A 21,166-nucleotide genomic window follows, 5' to 3' on the forward strand; every position below is an offset into this window, starting at 1 on the left:
TTGGGATACTAAAATGTGTTTGGATAGTGGAATACTGGCAGAGCTAAAAAAAAGTCCATGTCGAAAATTTTGTGAAACTGGAACCGTCAGTATAAAACTGAAACAATCCCGGTCTAATCTGTGCTAGGTTGGACTGGTTTGGCCGAGATAGATCTCAGCATCTCAAAATGAACAAAAAAGTCGTGGCGAATTTTTCACCAGCGTTCTGCATTCTAACTGAGCACATCTCAGTATCCTAAGATCTAAAAAATCCGAAATAACCTTTTTTTAGTTGTGTATTTGAGGCCAGTTTGTCTCTAGACCCGGTGGAACAAACATCATTGTAATATTTTTTCTATAGTACTGTTCCTTGGCTTTATTTTTTGTGTCATAAGAAGGATAAGATGCGCTGCTACCACGCATACCAATGATTCCAACAGATTATTGTTATTGCAATATCCAAATAAACTGGATTTTGCAATAACAATAAACAAATCAGAATATATGTTTTTCTTGTGGTCAATTATACGTTGCATGCTCCCGTATAGGAAAACCAAGTGATTTGTTTGTATATGCGCCAAATAGAATTACCAAAAACATGTTATATCCTAGAGCATTTGCAATGATCTTGAAGGTAAATAATTTATTAGTTTTAATTTTAAATTGATATTGTACATTTTAGTCCGTTAGTATATTATCATGAAACACCATGAGATATTATTTTCTCTTTGGAATAACCATACTTTTATATAACTATTAACTTTCTCCTTTTTAAATAAATATTTAACTATTTTAAAACCATTTAACTTATACCTAAAGTTTATTCAACATTAGTGTTCTATCTATTGTTTCGAAAGTTCTCTTCAAATGCAAGAAAACTGCTCCATTGGTTTTGTTCGTATCCTTGGCCAACAACCAACTATTTATCACTACTTGTAATGCAATCTCTGTGAAATATTTTTTCTAAATCCCGATTGCTGTTCCCAAAAAATGTTTTGCGAAATAAAAAAAATCTTTTATTGATTACTACTTTTTTCTTCACCTTTTCCAAAATTTTGCCCAACCATGAAATATTAATTTTTATCACCCGTTTAAATCATTTCTTTTGCTTAAAAGAAATCCTAAACAAACCTAATAGTGATATTTTTCGTGCTTCACTCATTTTTTCCTTTTACAATACTATCTGTACTGAAGTGATCTAGTTTTGTTGGACCACTGCAACCACGCATAGCTTTTCTACAGGCTTTCGAATTTTCTTTCGTGGTTGTAATTCAACTAACACCTTTAGATTGTTGTGGTCTGAAAAATAACGTTTATTAAAAAATTGTTTATAAATATTTTATTTCAATGAATTGAATAATGTTAGTATTGAAATGATATATCTTTCTTTAGAAAATATACTTTTCTTCAAGTCGTTTTTCGTGTGAGTAATATTCCGAATGAGAAATCATCTTGTGCAATTAGTTCCATGATAATTTTCATATATATTTAATATTAGATATGTAATAATATAAAATATTTGAATTAGTAAAATAATGATTATAAGATTGATAATAAATATAATTATTATTATTATTATTATTGTTTTTCGTTAGCTCCGCCTGCTAGCTTCGAACGCGTTAGCGCCAGCTCGCGAATCGGCAACGTCGCAGCGCTGCGGCCGGCGGCAGGCGCGATCCGGGCAAGAGCCGGGCGTGAGCCGGGCACACGGTGACATCGCATCCGAGCTTCGTCATGATTCTGCTCGAGATACACAACCGCATCGTCGAGGAGACGCTGGCCGTCAAATACCGCAACGCCCTCGCCAAGTGAGCCCTCGCCTTCGCCCTCGCCCTCGCCCTCTACCTCTACCTCTACCTCTACCTCTACGCCCTTCCGGGGACCTTATCAACCGACTCTTATCTTCCAGTCACGAGTCACGCCCTGCGTCTTCTATTCGACCCATACTTTCGTGACCTTCCGTCCAACTGTCACATCGCCGCTAATGACTCACTGATTTTTGTTCCAGATTAAAGCCGGAAACGACGGATGTGACCGTGGCCGACTTCGACGGTGTTCTTTTTCATATTTCAAATTTAAACGGTGATAAAACCAAAGTTAGGGTTAGTATATCGCTTAAATTCTACAAGCAATTATTGGAACACGGCGCCGACGAACTCTTGAAAAGGATATACGGACCTCTGCTCATCGAACCCGAGAACGGTACGCATTATCCAATTTCAATTCTTGTTATTAATTATTATTCCTAAACGTTTTTATATTTCAGGTTATAATGTATCAGTATTATTGGATTTAGAAAATATCCCAGACAATTGGGAGGAGATTGTGAAAAAGGTGGGTTTATTAAAACGCAATTGCTTCGCGTCTGTCTTCGAACGCTATTTTCAATTTCAAGAAGAGGGACAAACGGGCAACAAGAGAGCCGTAATCAACTATAGACAAGATGAGACTTTGTAAGTGGGAGAATTGATTCATTTATAGCGATATACTAAAAATAATAATGGATTTTCATTTTAGATATGTAGAAGCTCAAAGCGATCGTGTCACGGTTGTGTTTTCGACTATTTTCAAACACGAAGATGACGTCGTCATCGGAAAGGTGTTCATGCAGGAATTGAAAGAAGGAAGAAGAGCGTCGCACACGGCCCCTCAGGTATTCATTTGACCAATTATTTCACCTAATAAAAATATCTTCAATTGGAATCGTAAACAGTAATAGACAATTTATGTGATCTCATTCTCGGGGACATTGGAAGTATCATCGCATAAGTTGGATCTTCATCTTCTAAGCCATTTTTAAAAATCTATAACCAAAACAATGTGTACAACTTAAAAAAAACTATTTAATTGTTAACCCTTACACCGCCGACCGGTAAATGTGTTTTTAGCGATATCATTTTTTGGCTATTTGCTCTGTTTAACTGTGTTTTTAAATGTGTTGGTCGCGCCTGAGCGAATAGCCGCCTCTCAGTTCTCTATGTTTTTAAGTTTAAATATCGAATATTTATTATTTTTTTTATTTTTGGTTTATTTTAGTGTTGTATATATAAAATAAATAAATTCTTTAAAACTTTTATTTACATAACGAAAGAAGAAAAATAAAATAATAAATATTTTAAAAGTAAAATATAATATTTTAGATATATGCTTAAAACTTTAAAAATAACATGAAAAAATATATATTATTTTTGATCTTAATTACTTAAATACTTAGTTATGCAATCTGGACATAATGCCGATGAATGTTCTTTGCATATTGGGTTATAGCACATGTGGCATTTGATGGTGATTTTGCGATTTTTTCCTAGGGCAAAAAATACATTTTGGACGATTCTATTCACTTGGTTCTGGGTGATGAATTATCGTAGTGTCAGGTTTCTCTCCTAAATACTGCTATATTTTTATTGGCAAACTTTGCGATAAATTTGTTTAATTTTTTTAAATTATCTAAGGCATGGTTTCCCAAACTATGTTCCGCGGATCCAAAATAGGTGTTCCGCGGAGCCTAAATAGATATTTCACAAAAATTTAGAGTAGATTAAAAAAATTGTTAGTCTTGCTAATACATAAAAATTGTTCATAAATCTGATAAAAAAGCTTGAAAATATGTGTTAAATATTCAACATTGATGTTTATAAAATCTGGAGGGAAAAGTTTCATAAGTCGGTGTTGTTTTTTTTAACTTTAAAATTTGATCGTATTTAAATAATATTTTTTTTTGTTAATTAATCATACGATATTAGTGCTTGTTATACGATTTTTATTTATGTGACTAGATATGCTACTAGCAGTCACTGTATTTTGCATAGGCATGCACTTTTGACTAAAAAAATTTCTACAAATTTAAAAAATGTTATGAAGTAGCCGTGAAAATGATAAACTATGTAAAATCTAGACCACTTCAATCCAGATTATTTAAAATTTTGTGCGATGAAATGGGTAGTGAACATGAAGCACTTTTATTACATACTGAAGTGAGATGGCTATCCAGAGGAAAAGTACTATTAAGACTTTATGAACTTCGAAATGAATTATTAGTCTTCTTGAAAGCACAAAATAATTTGCAACATCATTTTATAATTTTTTTAACAAATCCTTCCTGGTTGATACATCTGCATATCTGGCGGATATTTTTACAAAGTGAAATGATGTTAACTTGTAATTACAAGAAAAAGTATTACAATTTTTAATATGAGAGATAAAATTGAATCTTTTGATAAAAAATTACAATTTCAGATTTTATCGGTTGAATCTAATAATTTTGATTGTTTTCCTGTCTTGGATATGAATGTTTAAATGAATTGAATTTTCAAGTAGATAAAAAAGTTTCACAATTATTTTTAGAACACCTATATTACTTGAAAATAACTCTTTCGGAATATTTTCCGAAAACTAGTAAGGACGATTCCTGGGTTCGGAATCCATTTTCCGTGACAGTAAAACCAGTGGGCTTAAGGGATTATGAGAATTTAGTTAATGACTCTGATTTGAAACAAAAATATCAGCCATTAAATGATTTCTGGGCGAGTCTGACTGAAGAGTTCCCCAAGGTGTCAAAACAAGCTCTGGTTTGTTTACTTCCGTTTTCCACGACGTATTTATGCGAAGTGGGATTTTTTAAGTATATTGCAACAAAAACAAAATACAGAAATATACTCCATGCGACGGCAGATATGAAAATACAACTAACCAAAATTGTGCCTGATATAAAAAAAATTGTTATTCAAGAACCCAAAATCATCAGTCATTAGGAGTTTTATTTATTTGTATTTTTATGGTTATTAAAATTTAATAACATTTCTTTAATAACATGTTTTATTTTATTATGAATTACCCAGCCTAAAAAATAAGCTAAGTGTTCTGCCAAAATTTTCGGATTTGCCAAGTGTTCCGTCGCTGAAAAAGTTTGGGAAACCCTGATCTAAGGAATCGAAAAAAATTTCAAAATAGTTTTTTTATACTATTTATCAAAAGAGTTAAATAAAATATATTTATAAAATAAATTAAAAACAAAATAATCACAACAAAAAAGTAAATAATAATAAAAAGAAACTACCAAAAAATATAATTTCCAGCACGAATCTAACCCGCGTAAATAACGTTCTCTCTCGATCCTTGATATAACACAACTAATACGCAAAACCAAATGTATATCAAATTAGTAAACACGTGTTTGAGCCTGCAATATTGAAGAAAACATCATTCTTAAAAAGTAGAGGGACCCGCAAGTTAATATGTTTCATACAAAAAAAACCGATAGGGTGAGCACTGCGCCGCCGTGCGACCAACGGCGGGTTAACACATTACAATTTTTTCAATTATCCTAATCGATTTATATAAATGTCACACCATAACGAAATCTCATTTAGAACCGATGCTGACAAATTCTATGATAGTCACACATGTGATGTTCGTATTCTGAATTATCTTTTTATGCCTTAAGCTGACAAACATTTTGCGTAAATTGAATATTTGCGACCGAAAAGTTCTCATAGATATTGTATTTGTTGAGTGCCCACACCCTAATTTTATAATAATCGGTAGCGTAATTTTAGTAATATGACAATTTGAAAATTGCGATTATTTGCCACTTTTTTCGTTCAATGTATGTGTGTTTCTTCGCGCAAAAGTGCAGCGCATTAGGTGTTAACGTATTACAAAAAGAATGACATCTAATCTGCAATCAAAGGGTTAATGCTATACTACCGATAATTTGGTATTTTACCATTTTTGCATTAAATTTAGTCATTTTGTCATAATAAACTACAATCTCCAGAATATTTCATTTTTTCTATCAAGAATCGATATTTTCAACTATGGCTTTTTTTAATTTTTTGAAATAATATGGATATATCTATTGATGCTACCTTAGTACTAACCCATAATTGTAAAAAATAAGTGCAAAAGAATTTATTTTGAATATAACTTCAACACTAATATGGTTGTTATTGTTTCAGGTTTTATTTTCTCACAAGGAACCTCCTTTAGAATTATTAAATACTGACGCTAAAGTCGGCGATAATATCGGCTATGTTACATTTGGTAAGTGATTAATCTAACCCGAAAGATTCGAATGTGAAACAACGGAGAACTTATTTCTTGTTCATTATTCTAGTTCTATTCCCTCGGCACACATGCTCAGACGCCAGAGACAACACTATAGATCTATTGCACATGTTCCGTGACTATCTTCACTACCACATCAAATGTTCTAAGGCGTATATACACTCCCGAATGCGTGCCAAAACGCAAGACTTCCTAAAAGTTTTAAACAGAGCTCGCCCCGAACCCAAAAACGTGGAGAAGAAGACTATCACGTATGTCGCCACTAAATATATACAGTTTAATATTGTTTTATAATAAATATTTTTCATTTTTCAGAGGTCGAACTTTTGTGAGAAAAGATTGAACGTGTACAAAAGTAATCTAATAAAATTGCTCCTGGCTTTAAAAAACAAAGAACACATCCATCGGAGGGTTCGCCTCTGAGCCTGTCTTTAAAAACGTTACTCTAAAATTGTAATTGGCATAACTGTTTAATAATTGTGTAAAAATGTTAAGATGTTGGAATATGCTCAAATTTATCATAGTTTGATTTATTGAGCAAATTAATATATATTATATTTTATTTTCTATCTACTCAGCCGTATCGATTACACTTCCAAGATTTATTCGCTTTTTTTTTCTTTTATATAACCTGATCGATATGTTTAAAAGCACAGAACGCATTTATTTTCATTATTGCGTGATTATAATATAGATTGAAGATGTAAGTGTACAATATGAAGATATATATTTGAATCGCATTTTTCAATATTTGAAATATATATAAATTGTGTTTCTTTTATTATATTTTAATTCAATATCAGAAATTAATTTTATTTTTAGTTTTATTTAAATCACTCTTTTTTAATTCTTAACGACGATGATTATTGATGAATTAATTTCAAATATTTTTGTGCAATTTAAATGTATATACGCTCTTAAGTAGTATGCGGTGAATTGAATAACTGCAATATTTAAAACTCGTACATTTTAAATGTACTTACCTCATCGATATTATAGCAGTCGAAAGTAGCGTAATTTTGAGGTTATTCTGTACAGATTATAATTAAATCGCATTCTGCAAAAATTTATTTCCGTCTAGATGAAATTTCCGATAGAGATTTTACTAAATTACTCAGTCGATCTCTCAGTGATCATTCCATTCGTATTGAATTGTGAACTGCGATATGAAGCTTTTCCTAATGTATAATAGAGTATTAGAAGAAAAGAAAATATAATTGTGAATATTGTATAATTACTATGATTCTTTCGTTTCTCTCTAAGATACGATAATATTAACAATCGTTGAACATTTATAATCGTAATGTCGTAATACTGTCTTTTCTGTGATTTTTACCGTTGAATGGTATGTTCATGTTTTATTTTTATAAATATATAACTATATAATGATTATTATCGTTTTGTGTAATTTGTCACCGAACATCCAAAAATATTAACGTATTTATTATCGCAAAAATAACAGAAATATTGATTATTTAAATGAATATCATTTGTAAAAGGTTTAAGAAGTTATACGTTGACCGATGTCAATTATTGAATAGCTGCAAACGACAATATTAATGTTAAACAACTTTAATTTTTTAAATGTCAGTTTTAATTTTTATCTACATTGATGTATATTTATAATTTTGTATTTTATATCATTTTTTTTCTATAAATCGCGTTCGGCGAGTTCAACCGGAACGTCTAGTCGGATTGTTACGGTCTAAAAGATTAGTTATTACGTTGGTTATAATTTTATTATAATTATTTTATCCAATCGCTATTGTTTTAATGAAGATTAAAACCGTGTTGAACTTTTGCATCGTCATATTATTAACGCATTATTTTTTGTATATCGTTTATTGGAAAATATCTTGCATATTTTATAACTGCATTATAACCGCTCGCTGAAAGCTTTCGGATATGAAACAATCGTCAATCATCGGAATGTAAGATTAGCGTTATTATTCTTAATTTTTATATAAATATTATTTTTATTCGCCGATTACGAAAATATGTATATATATACATATGTATATGCAAAATTAAAATGAAAATGACTAATACTTTGTAATTTTATTTTACAACCATTGCACATAAATATAACATTAATTTTTAAAAAGCTATATAGTAACATTTATAATCGTATATCAACGAGCCGATAATATGAATTGAATAATTAACAGACGATGCTCGTCTTTTCATCCGGCTTCTGCTTAGATAGACGAACGAGCGCAATCAATTTCTTACCGAGATTCACTCCTTCGCCTTGCTTTTGCGGTTCGGGACGTTTCTCGGCTAACGATGCTTCATCAGAACCTAAAATTGATTACATAATTATCGAGGAATGTTTGAAAGGAGAAGATAATTACGATCACTACTTTGACCCGGAGATACTATGGAACTGATCAAAGAGACGCTCTGCTGTCGGTCTTTCTCGTACTCTTCCGTTTTGAAGTCCGCTCTTATAAGATCGAGTGCTAAAATATCAATAAAAATCTTATATATAGCTCTTTCGGTTGTGGCGTTTTTGATCTTACCAGATTTCAAATCGATCGAATCCATTTGTGAATTTTTTATACGTTCGAGTTGCTGGCGAAACTTTTTCGTTATGATTCGACGTTGATAATCTGCTTCTATCTGTTGCTTGGTGCGAGGGACTCGAAATCTTATGCAGCAGCACAGAGCTATAACTTTAGAGGTAATTAAAAATGTTAGATCAAATCATTATAATTTAAAAAATCGCTCTTAAATACAAGAATGGAGTAAATTTATGTGAAAAATAATATTTTAGGTATATACCTATGTATATATACTTTAATAAAATTTCTCGAATCGATATAAAGAACAACAATATTATTATTTTATAGAATATATACACACAAAATCTATCTGATTCTTGCGTTCAGCGTCGAGTTTTTTTAGTGGGGGCAAACTGCTTAGACCAGTGTTTCCCAGCCTTCTTTATGCCATGCCCCACCGTAGTCTTTTCAAAAGTCATATGCCCCACCGGCATCTTTTTTAATAAAACAGTAGGTAAATTTTCAAAACGTATATTATAATCTTATATTGAAATAATTACAAAATACAAATTAAAAATGTAAGTAAAATAAAATAAAATGGTAATGCCTAATCCATTATTAAATTATTAAATTCACTTACGTTTGCTACAAAAAAATTTTATATCTGAATCTAACTTGGTTAATTTCAGTCTTAAGTCCCCTCTATTTGTAATATTCAATCGATGTCTTTTTTTATTGAGTAAATCGCTTATGGCGCTGAAACCACATTCCACTAAATAAGATGATGGAAAGGGTAATAATAAATTTCTAGCATGCAAAGTAATATTAGGATATTTTGTGTTAGTTTCTTTGCACATCCATGCCATTATTTCTTTTATATTGAATAAATTTGTAATCGAATCATCATTTTGCATTTCCGAAAGTTCTTCTTCATACAAATTTTCCTTTGAAATATCTACCAGCATTGGTTGTGTCAACCAAGCTGGAAAATGTATCTCTTTTAAATCAGCAAATCGTTCTTTAAAATCAGTTGATAAAGTTTGCAGATGGTCCAAAATAACACGTTTAGCATTATCAGTCACTTCACATTTTTGGAGCCAGTAAAATTTTTCAAAATTGTTGTTAAAAATATTTTTTTTAGATAATTCGATAAAAGTGGTAAATGCAAATATCTTTGCTTTTGCATCGACAAGTGTTTTCTCCGATCCTTGAAGTTGGCTATTTAAAATATTTAATTTTTCAAATATATCAGTTAAATAGCTTACAAATGCTTTACTGTCGACCGTCATCAAAAACTTCATATCAGATCGGTTGCTTAAAAAATCACAAAGGGTATCGAATAATTCCATAAATCTTTTTGAGGAATTTCCTTTTGAGAGCCATCTTACTTCAGTGTGAAGTAACAGTCTTACGTGTTCCGCATTTTGTTCTTCACAAAATAACTTGAAGAGACGCTCAGATTTAGCACTAGTTTGAATCATATTGATACACTTTATAACGGAATTTAGTACCTCATTTAGAACAGGTGAAATGTATTTAGCCACCAAGTTTTCCCTGTGAATAACACAATGCACCACAGTCATATCTGGATTCTCGTCTTTCATTAATTTTAAGCAGCCATTTTTCTTTCCCATCATATTGGGGGCACCATCTGCAGCACAAGATATTATATTTTTCATTGGTATATTTTTAACATCTAAATATTCTTTTAGCTTATTAAATATATCTTTGGAGGTAGTGGTGCTTTCTAATGATTTGCAGAATACCATTTCTTCTGCAAATTCTCTTTTATCAATATATCTTACGTAAGCTAGCAACACGGCTTCACTGTCTCTCAAAGTTGATTCATCCATTTGTAGTGAAAATTTTCTTGTTTTCAGCTTTTCAACAAGTTGGATTTCAACGTTTTCAATCAATTCGTCTATTCTTCTGCAAACAGTAGTGTTGCTGAGAGGACATAGCCTTCACGAGCTTATCATCTTGTTGTAGAACTGTTTTAAGAAATGCTGATATTGATGGCTTGATTAGATCCTCTCCTATAGTATGGTTTTTCCACATTTAGCGATGAGCAATGAAGTTTGGTAACTAGCCTCAAGAAAACGATCAATACTTGCAGTTTCTGCACAAAATAGATTTGTTAATGTTGTTCGTTTTCCAAATTTTTCTTTAAGATTTCGCCTTCAAATGTACTTCAAGACGACCTCGTTTCATTGTTTCATTGGTAAAGGATTTCTCACACAGAAGACAAAAAGGTAGGCATTCGTCATGCCCAGCAGGTATAAATCCAATTTTTAAGAAATCCTACGCACGTGGATATATTTAGTCGTGAACGAGCAAATTATATTTATATGTGGAATATTTGATAATTTCCAACGTGTCCCATCTCTGAAGCGTGGTGTCCCATCTCTGAAGCGTGGTGCCCCACCTCTGAGGCGTGGTGCCCCACCGGTGGGGCGTACGCCCCACCGTGGGAAACACTGGCTTAGACTGTTTAAGATCTGTCTGCTATAATTACAAATTATTCGCTCACTTTATTGTAATCACAAAAAGTATTTAAAATCCAACTCTTAATTACTAGCCATTAAGGAAGCATTTATCGATTTGCTCATTTTAAAAAAGGGGTCGAATAATATTTTTTTATAATGGTCGACTATTTCGTCGTTAAGGCCTAAATTAAAGCGCGACCCGCCCTACTTTAGCGCAGTTTGTGTGTACAAGTTTTTAAACGATTATTTATTATTGATTTATTTTAATAATTCTTAACTCAAATTAAATAAATTAAATCCCAATTAAATAAATTGGAGAAATGAACGTCAATTATAAAAGTTGCGTTTTAGACATTCTATTTATAATGCTTTCATATTGAGTTAAATGACATAATTATGGACTTGACATTATTAAAATAATGAAATATAATACACATATAAAATGTTGTTCGCGCAATATTAACAAAACAATTAAACGATACAATTCGTGCATGAGCTAGTTTTAAAAATGAAAGGGGAGGGGAAATTGATAAAGTCTTACTTAATCCAAGAAATGAGGCGAACGTAATGAACATTATTTGCCAGGCTCGCAGGTCGCCCACTAGCGGTTGTTCGAGCCACGCCGGCTCCTGCGCCCCTTTCAGCATACCCTCGACCACATCCATGTCGTCCGTTTCGCAAATCTCAGCGACTTCGCCGAAAGCTAAGTCCCCGAGCGACCGTCCTACGCTGTTTATGGAGTAGGAGTGGCACCGGCCGCACCTGTTCAATTGCCGCTCCCTTATTTTCAAACCCCGAATGCGCTCCGTCTAAGCTACGAAGGCGATCGATACCAGGGCTGCGGGGTCGGAGTCACAGTCGGAAGCAATTTTTGAGTCGATGTTGGTAAAAATGTATATTTAAAAGATGAAGATTCCACCTCATACGAAAAACGTGGATTTCATCCATGAAAAAAAATAGCATTTTGTCTATAATATGTATACATAAATTGGTGCGAATTTTATAGTATTATCTTCCGCTTCCTGCTCTATAGATTGTAACATTATTTGATGTTATATTGTATCTAAACATCTCCAAAGTAAATTTTAACAGTAAACTGAAGGTATCTAACCTGCAAATAAGAATTTTCTCAATCTCAAACTACAATCCTTTTTAAAGAAACCATAATTAGCGAAAAAAAAATTTCAGATGATTCGTTTCTGGGGGAGGGTATAAAGGAAAAAGAAAAGTATTTGTTTTATCTGTTGATTGTTAAATAACTATTATTATTGGATATTGAAAATTACAATTATTAAAAAGCAAAAATTATAATAATGTCTTCAAACGAGCTCTTCTTATTGCATTCAAGTCTGCTGGTTTATCTAGAAATTCATCAGTTAGCACATTAGGTCCCAAAATACATATTACCATGCAATCTATTTTGTTATATTTCTTATCATAATTAGTATTCTATATCGCACGAGTAAGATAAAACATTTTTTTACAGAGCGCTTGTAACTCGCAGTATCTCACGTTTGCGTTAATCAGGGAAAAGAGTGCATTAGTTATAAAGCATAGATGAGGAACCTTTCATTTGTGATTTTCAGTAAAATGTCCCCTGCCTTGTCTTTATGCAAATTGAGATAGCATTTGCAACATAAGGACTGTACGTTACAGTGCATTTTGATTAATTCTTAGCAATACTAATTAGTGCTTTCCTTTGACTATGTGCCGCCAACAGGGAGAGTTCCAAATTGCGTTTTACTGTTTTTTTTAAATATGTTTGTATTGAGCGCTACTTGAACGATACATGCGTCAGAATCAAAATTATGACGAAATTCTTGGAAAAGTGATTTACAACGTTCTTTTTAATTATGAATTGAATGTTTTAATTATGTTCTTTTTAATTATGAATTGAATGAATATTGAATGTTTTTGATTCATAATAACACAGTATTGACCGTAATTAACTTATTCATTTCTTTAAAAAAAATCTTGTAAACAATGTTCTCAGAAATAATAAAAAGCTTCAATTTTAAAAATGTTTCTTCGATTGCGAATTACTTAAAAAAATGTATACCTTGACGGTATATAACTGAACTTTTAATTCTAGAGAATGGTGTTATACGTTTCCACGTTTATACTTCCACGTTTTTGAGATTTGGAGAAATAATAATATAATAATGCAAATTACGAACTACAAATTATAATTTTCAAAAATAGATACAAATTAGTATTTTAGCAAATATTATTGAATGGACGGTTGTTGCGGCCGCCCCCAAATTCAGCTGCCTATGTGCCCCGCCCCACACACACCGCACGTATGGTGAGCGCGGCCTTACTCGAGCCCTAAGACGGTCGTGGATTGTCGTTCGTGGTTAGTCGTTATCAACTGAAGAAGGCCATTTACGACCTTCCTCATATTCGAAGTTCTTATACCCAACACAATTTTTAGAACCATTATTTCACTTAGGACTGGACCAAAAATATTCAGTACCCCGGGCTCTAAAAAATTGCATTTGGGAAAATTTTTGAAAGAGCTAAAAACAATGGGTCAAAGTATATCTTATAATATTTTGTCCGAGGAGGTTAATTCTTTTATCGCTGATGATATTTTTGAGTGCCATTTCGAAATTCGCAAATATGTGGGGGAGCACCTATTTATGCCGTTGGTTATTTAAATATTATTTCAATAAATTAAAGTGGGCGAAGGAGGGCAATGGTGGAGAAAATGAAAGCAAAATTTTGAGGAACACCTTGTTAAATAGAATTAGCGGTGCCCATTCGGAGTAAATGACACTCCCCTTCGGAGTAATTGGCGCCCCTTTCTGGGCAACCACCATTCGGGCTGGCCCTGATTGCACTATACGCTCTATGTGAATTTGAATTGATAATTGGTAATTAAACTGAATTCGATATTTTCATAATACAGATCTAATAAAAAGGAAGAGTAATCCCGAGTGAACGGTAAAAATGATTACAGAAATGCTAACAATTGATTTTAGCTCCGGTACTAAAGTTTAGCTCCGCTTGGTGATTTTTTTTTGAAAGAGTCGATTAGCGTTTTGGCCATAGCTCGCGAGAAGTGGGAGGGGGGGAAAAGTGTTCGGGGGCGCAGGCCGCAACGCGTATGCCTTCGAGGGGCTAGGGGCGAGGGGCGCGGGAGCGGTTTTAAATTTGGCCCAAAGACGACGGCCGGCGCTCGGCTGAATCGGCGCGTCGATCGGCGCGGGGGCGGCGTCCCTCGCTGGTCGCTGATCGCGGTTCGAGACGGAGGCGCAGGCAGCGAAGGCGGAGGCGGGGGCGGCGGCGGCGACGACGGCTCGCGGACGGGTTCCGGTCTTATGAGTCGCGAGCGCGGCGCCTCGTCGGGGGCGTGATCGGCGCGACCGGCGCGGGGGGACAGAACCCTCGGCGCGGCGGCGGCTCGCTCTGCCGGCCCCGAGTCGGCATGTGAGGGCGCGCCATGGCCTCCAACCGCGGCATCCAGATCGGCTCGGCGTGGTTTCAGCGAAAGCTCAACCTACGCCCGCAGCACCGCGGCGTGCATCTCGTCACCGAGGAGATCCTCAAGCAGATCCCCGAGCTGGCGCACTTTTCCGTCGGCCTCTGTCACATTCAAAGTGAGCCGACATTCGAGTGACCTAACCTACAAACTAGAAACCTCATTTATACTGTTTCAGTATTGTCTGATATTTAATACATGCACAAACTTGAAAATCTAATTTATTATCCACTAAATAATCGATGATTTTGGAATATTGTGAAATGCTTTGTTGCGATTGTTGAGAGACGATACATTCTAGGATTTCGTCGGCAAAGGAATCCCCGAAATTTAACATACATACATTTATTATATCATTTAATTCAGAACTTAATGAAACAAATGTTCAGAGGTATATTTTTACAGTAGTTTCTCAGATTTATTCTAAAAAAATATTTATTCATTTTTAAGTAATGTAGATAAATAAATATTTTTTTAGAGTAAATTTTTCTTCTCTTTTCGCGATTGCCTCTACAGTTGAATATGAATATTGTTTTCATGAGCAATATATAAAATAATTGTTCCATAAAACGAATTGTTTGCGAGCGAGACCGGAACTCGTTTTATGGAACTAAGTATTTATTTAAATGCACAAAAAATACAATTTGATTAATTTAAAATTGTGCTCTTGTAGCGCAATCTTTAGTTAGTGCAGTGTTCAAGGTTCAACTAATCCTAGAAAATTACCATTATTTGGACCGATTTGTTGATCAGTTATAATTATTATTTCAAAAATAAAATAGTGTTAATATATTTGTATTTGTTATTCACAGAAAGGTTTTATATTGAGAGAATAACGACAGAGCGGTGGCGGAAAGCACACTCACTCGGCTTGTTGTATTGCCGTTTGACAATGTTATGTAAAACACCTTGATAATAATAATTAACTGCCAACATGCGAATAAAGATCGACTTTAACGTTACAGCAATAACGCCACTATTGCCAACTGAAAAAAATTATTCTGACCATTTAATATAAATTCCGAAAAATTATTTATTAGGAAATATCTTATATATTATTATATTCTTTTCCCCATTGGTCAATGTACTTCAATAGTGCCATAATTTGCCCATAATTACTATTAAATCATTTTCTGCATTATGAAGTGTCACTGGCTTCACCGTGAACCGAGATTCAGATATAGTATTTTTTCCCAGAAGTATATCAAGTTGTCGTCCTTGTCATTAATGAGTTTAAGGCTGACTACAGACGTAACGAAAAATCGTTGCGATTTACGACTGCACAGTTAAATCCAACGCTATTGTTGCCAACACACGCGCAGTCATAACTGATTAGCCTATTTCTGATTTTATGATTAGATTGGGATTATTCATTTTTTTTTTAATTTATTATCCTGTTGGAATTAGGATCGATACTTCTTTCCGATTTCTATTATAATAGTCTAGATTTAACCTTCCAAAGGGATGGTTCGTCCGATATTTGCGGTCTCCTTGTTGCGACATGTTGAAAATGCGCACTGACTCGTGGCAAGCAATGACAAACGATTTTGGCCAGATCGAAAAACAAGCCAATTCCTACGAACCGTGCAGTTGTATTTTTTTTAAACGATTTATCATCCAAGCGTTAGATAAAATTACACATTAAAATCGCTGTGATTTTTCGTAATGTCTGTAACCGGCTTAAGAAAACGGTATTATTTCATTGATGAAAGAATTCCGTTCCGTAAACGTTTATTTAAAAAAATTCTTTCAGACAACTTTGTGGTCGATCTTTCACTATTTTGAGGTACTCCAGATAGTTCCATATTTACACATTAACTAAAGAAATAATAAATAAAAGACATTATTTATTTTGCTTTAATATAAATGATTTTTATAGAAAATAACGCGGTAAATTGGGAACGTGCTATTTATATAAAGGTGTAGTTGGGGGACTAGAAAATACTTCTACAATTTTTTGCATTACGTACGTACGAATCTGGCGCGTGTGGCGAGAAAACCTCTCTTTGGCTCGCTTAAACATAAAGCAACGGGCATCCAAATAGCATGTCCCTAATTTATCTTGTTATTGGAAGTTCTGCTGTATATGAACATAACAAAAAATATTGAATTGATATAAAAAAATCCACAAAAGCCGAATAATATACATAAATTAATGAAATTTAATAATAGAAGAGCGCTAAAATATATTATTAAAACATACTAATACAAAAAAGTAGTAAAACAAATTAAAGCAATAAAACGTTAAGAATCACTGATTTTTTTCTTTAATTAACTGTAAATCCAATATAAAATAATAATAAATAAATAACAGATGGATAAATATGTAAAATTAACTTACTACTCAAATGGTTTAATGCCTTAGGATTCATTCAACTATAGATAGCAGTTCCATATCCAAATGTTTGAAATCAATGGATGTTAAAATCCTAATCCTAAGCTATTTCCTGTGTTGAACTATATTTAGAAAATACACTGAAATTTCAAGTGAATGCATTTTATTGTACCAGTTCTATTCTGTACGTACAGGTGTGTAAAACTACATATTATAAACTAACTTTCTAACTCGCGTTTCAGTAATGCACACGTCGGCCAGCCTAGCGCTCAACGAGAGTTGGGACCCAAACGTGCGCGACGATATGGAGATGATGCTCAACAAGATCGTTCCGGAGGGCTTACCGTATCGACATTCCTGCGAGGGACCCGACGACATGGTCAGCGCTCGCGATGTCCTTATGACGTTCTTTTCTAGCCTTTGCTCATCGTTCTCTCTTGTTACAGCCGGCGCATGTGAAAGCCTGCTTCTTGGGATCGTCGCTGAGCATCCCGATCACGGAGGGGAAGCTCAACTTGGGCACGTGGCAGGGCGTGTGGCTGTGCGAGCACCGGAATCACGCCGGCTCGCGCAAGGTGGTGGTCACGCTGTCGGGCTGCCCCCGAGACTCGCCCCTGTCGCCCGTGTCCCCTCTGGCGTCGTGCTCCAGTTAGGAACGGCCGGGGGGCAGCCACACCCCCCGCACGCCGCACTCTCGGTCCTCTTCCAAGGCCACGCGCAGATAAGCGGAGCCGCGGCTCTCGCGCTGTCTGCGACTGACCGCCTCGTAGGCGATCTCGACAAAGATAGACTTTCGACAGTTTTGTAAAGTGAGCGGACTCCGAAGCGACGGTCGCTTTGATCTTGTTGCGCGTGTCCGTCGGACGCGTACGAAACGAACGATCTATTCTCGATACGACAATATGTATATAAGATTATGGGTAATCGACGGACGTCCGACGACGGCGCGCCCCCGTCCGCGACCGCGCGAGGATCTCTGTAAATAGGAGCGTGCGCGCCGGCTCTTCGAAGAGTCGCACGCAGTTCTGGTAATGCAATTTGACAATATGTAAATAGATCGTGACGGTCGAGCGTTTCCGTTGTTTATTTTTTTTAAATAGATCGGTCGTCGCGCGGCGTTCGTGCAAGACGGATTGTAGTTTTTCAAATTTTCACAATGGGCGATGTCCTTGTCCTTTTTAATGTTGCGTTAAATTTTTACATTTCGTCCGTAAGTTGTAATTTTATATAAAAAATCTAGGATTCGATTGATAAAATTGTACGTCTGCAATGATAGGCGCGCTTCGATTTTACGTCTTCGGCGATTTTGCGCAACGCGAAGATGCGCTCGATCGACGTCGTCGTAACGATAGGATCTTAAGTCGCGTCTCGATCTATTACACTGTACAACGATTTTGCACTTTTTTCTGTCACAAATACGAGTTAACTCAATGTTTTGCACTTTAAATTCGGCTGCATCATGAATTTGATTATGATACGCTAGAGTTCATAATTCGTAAATTTAAAGTCGATTTTATTGAATAAAACGGGAAGATTTGAGCCTTTCTAAAGCTAACGATGCAGCTGAATTAAACCAGTAATTTTACATGATAATTGAGCTATTTCGTCGATGTGGCAAAAATCTTGTACAGTGTTATATTCCGCTAAGAATTGATTTCACGCTACTGTGTCGAACGCTCACTTCTTTAGTTGTTCAACTATCGGAAGTTACGCACTACACGGTTATTTCGCTTATGTACGAACTTAATCGATTGATAAATTTGTCACGGTTGTGCTCGTGTTTCGAAAAATCAACGACTATTTAGAATTTTACTCTACATAACGTTTTAACCTCGCAGTGCGAAGCTAACTATGGAGTCGCTTCATTATCTCGATGGGATGTCTTATAGCTTTTTAGGCATTTGTCGCATCGGCGTTCGTTATGCAGGCATTTGTTAGGCGTTTGAAATTAAAAGTCTTCCTCGAGTTCGTTTCGTGTAGCGCTTCGTTAGCGTAGTCGGTCTCCGATGATCGCGACAAGTCTCCTCTGCGGTGTAATCGAATTGAATATTTTACGACAGTTCATCTAAAAATCTATTAGACGAGCTTTTCGCATAATTTTTTAATTTTGAACAAAGTAACATTTCGCTGATAGTTTCTTAAAGACTGCTATGTTACGTTCGGTGAGCGTGAAATATTTTCTTAGAGCTTTCGATTTTGGTTTTCGATTATAGTCTTAAATTAATCATACCGATACTCGCGTATGTGAATAAGAAACTTTTTATAACACGCTCACGCACATTCACGCGCGTTTGTATAGTATAGTGTGTATAATTTTACATAGTTTTAATCTACGATGAAGAGTATCAAATTTATATATATATATTATAATAGACAACGTATACACGAATGCGATCGTTCGTACGGAACGATGTTCGTCTTCATTCCGAAATGGGTATCTGTACAGTGGCTTTGACAATATGTGCTTGCGTTTTCTTTCGTTTTATATTTTTAATAATGTAATTTTTTAATGCGTATAATTTTTATAAATATTCAATAAAAAAATACTGTGTAAATATGTAAATGCAGATCGTATGTAAATATAAAGTTATACATCATGCGTTCGGCGAGTGCGTGCATATAAGATAGCTAAACAAAAAATTTACCGACCTTTTACATAAGTAGTTTAACTATGGATGTTGTGATTTGCGAGATTTTTGAACGATATTTTCTCGTGATGTGCTTGTTTATTTTTTATTTCACATGACACATTTGAGAAACGCTGTTTTAAAAAAATTAAATATATATATTATGTATTTGGGTGAATATGTGTAATTTTTATTCACGTAAAATTGACGATACGGTGTAGAAAATCAGAACTAAATTATTGCAATATGTGCAAAATTACACTGATATTTAAGATAAGCTAACGAGATTTGAAACGCATATATACATATAATTATAAAATTCAAACCGTAAACGACATGTTTGTCGAGGGTAGTTAGGTTATAATATTATGAAAGGTTTTAGTGTTAATATTCGACTCCTTGCGTTTTATGAAATTTTAGTTTGTTCGTCTACACCGGTTATTTATGACACCAATTCGATTCTGGAACAGCGGAGACGAAATGTGCCTTGGCAGACGGAAGTCGCTAGTCCGGTTTGAGGGAATACGGTTCTGTAGCACCTTTCTAGAGAATTCGACGCGTCGACGGCTCTCCTGAATTTCTTATCGGTTTCGATCGGTAGTCGTAATACTTTTATGTCGTCGCGAAAGTTTAGTGATTTTTATTTTTGTGTGGATTGACAATGTAATTTTGAACTAATAGGTAATCAAATTATGGTTTTATTTTTATAGAGCTTTAGGTAAAGATTGTATTTAGGCGCCAGATTGATAATTTATTCAAAAAGATTAATCACTAAAGTATTAAAACTGGTAAAAAAAATCTAGATATGTAAATAAGTTATTCCGTTTGATTCGATCTCATTTTGTATTGCGTGATTGTTTTAATTTATTAAAAATGACATAGTACAGATCGTTACTGAATATAGATATTTTAATTGCTAAATTATTCACGCTATTAAATCAGGTGCGAATTCCGTTTATCCTAGTCTGAAAAGGGTAAAGTTTTAGTCGACGGCGACGTTTTCGTCGTATCGGTGTAACCAGCACATATTGATCCTTTCGGGTTTCGTTTTATTTTTCAATGTATAAAATTTTAGACGTTCAGCATCGGTACTGTTAGTATTTTGGCGTTTCGTTTCGGTTAATCAGTTAAGACTATGTAATGTGTAAGTGCGCAGTTTAGTAATTTTTAATCGGATGAGGTATCACATTTGAATAAATATATATTTAGTGGTGATGAGTTCACTGTGTTGAATTTTGTCGTTTCCATCTTGTTAAGATTTAAAATCTTTTTCACAGTTTTTGAAGCACCACATATGTGTTCTAAATCGGGTGATATGATCTACTTTGGCACGATTCTTCACAATGTTTCTTTAGTAAAAGTTGATCGTCGGAAACGGGTGTTGTATCTGATTTTCTTAATAGTAAGGTACGGCGGACGAGATAAATATATAGCCAAGTTGTAATACGGTTTTATTATAATTATACTTTTTAAAAAACGTTTGCTTGCGTCAGTTTCGTTAGTTACCTAAGGGCGTAATCTGTTAGCGCTCGTGCAAGTGAGATTTTTATATACGTATATGTAGTGGAAGCAGCTATGGGATCGCCGGTATATTACAGATATTTTAATTCGTAAATTTTATAAATCCGATTCAGGTCATTAGTGTTCACCGATGATAGATTCAAACATTTCTTCCCGTCCTTTGT

At 34.4% G+C, this 21,166-nt stretch overlaps 3 protein-coding genes across 3 annotated transcripts; 2 read left to right on the plus strand and 1 right to left on the minus strand.

Moving 5' to 3' along the window:
• Positions 1 to 1,621: 1,621 nt before the first annotated feature.
• Arpc2 (Actin-related protein 2/3 complex, subunit 2) lies at positions 1,622 to 8,093 on the plus strand. The gene is made up of 7 exons (XM_088202697.1): positions 1,622 to 1,787; positions 1,988 to 2,181; positions 2,246 to 2,432; positions 2,497 to 2,632; positions 5,937 to 6,021; positions 6,095 to 6,296; positions 6,361 to 8,093. The coding sequence occupies exons 1-7, from the start codon at positions 1,714 to 1,716 to the stop codon at positions 6,386 to 6,388; spliced, it is 906 nt and encodes a 301-aa protein (XP_088058823.1). The 5' UTR covers positions 1,622 to 1,713; the 3' UTR covers positions 6,389 to 8,093.
• Positions 8,085 to 11,859, minus strand: LOC148238418 (uncharacterized). Its single transcript, XM_088202803.1, has 4 exons — positions 11,577 to 11,859; positions 8,568 to 8,720; positions 8,409 to 8,507; positions 8,085 to 8,346 (listed from the first exon to the last, which is right to left on the minus strand). Exons 1-4 carry the CDS (start codon positions 11,698 to 11,700, stop codon positions 8,207 to 8,209), a joined length of 516 nt encoding a protein of 171 aa, XP_088058929.1. The 5' UTR covers positions 11,701 to 11,859; the 3' UTR covers positions 8,085 to 8,206.
• Positions 11,860 to 14,342: 2,483 nt separating this feature from the next.
• On the plus strand, positions 14,343 to 17,638 carry LOC148238419 (uncharacterized). The gene is made up of 3 exons (XM_088202770.1): positions 14,343 to 14,637; positions 17,097 to 17,233; positions 17,301 to 17,638. Exons 1-3 carry the CDS (start codon positions 14,481 to 14,483, stop codon positions 17,505 to 17,507), a joined length of 501 nt encoding a protein of 166 aa, XP_088058896.1. The 5' UTR covers positions 14,343 to 14,480; the 3' UTR covers positions 17,508 to 17,638.
• Positions 17,639 to 21,166: the final 3,528 nt, after the last annotated feature.

Source organism: Plectrocnemia conspersa, unplaced genomic scaffold (assembly GCF_051122295.1).
Source record: "Plectrocnemia conspersa isolate PC_06_02 unplaced genomic scaffold, ASM5112229v1 ptg000001l, whole genome shotgun sequence".
Lineage (NCBI taxonomy): Eukaryota > Metazoa > Arthropoda > Insecta > Trichoptera > Polycentropodidae > Plectrocnemia > Plectrocnemia conspersa.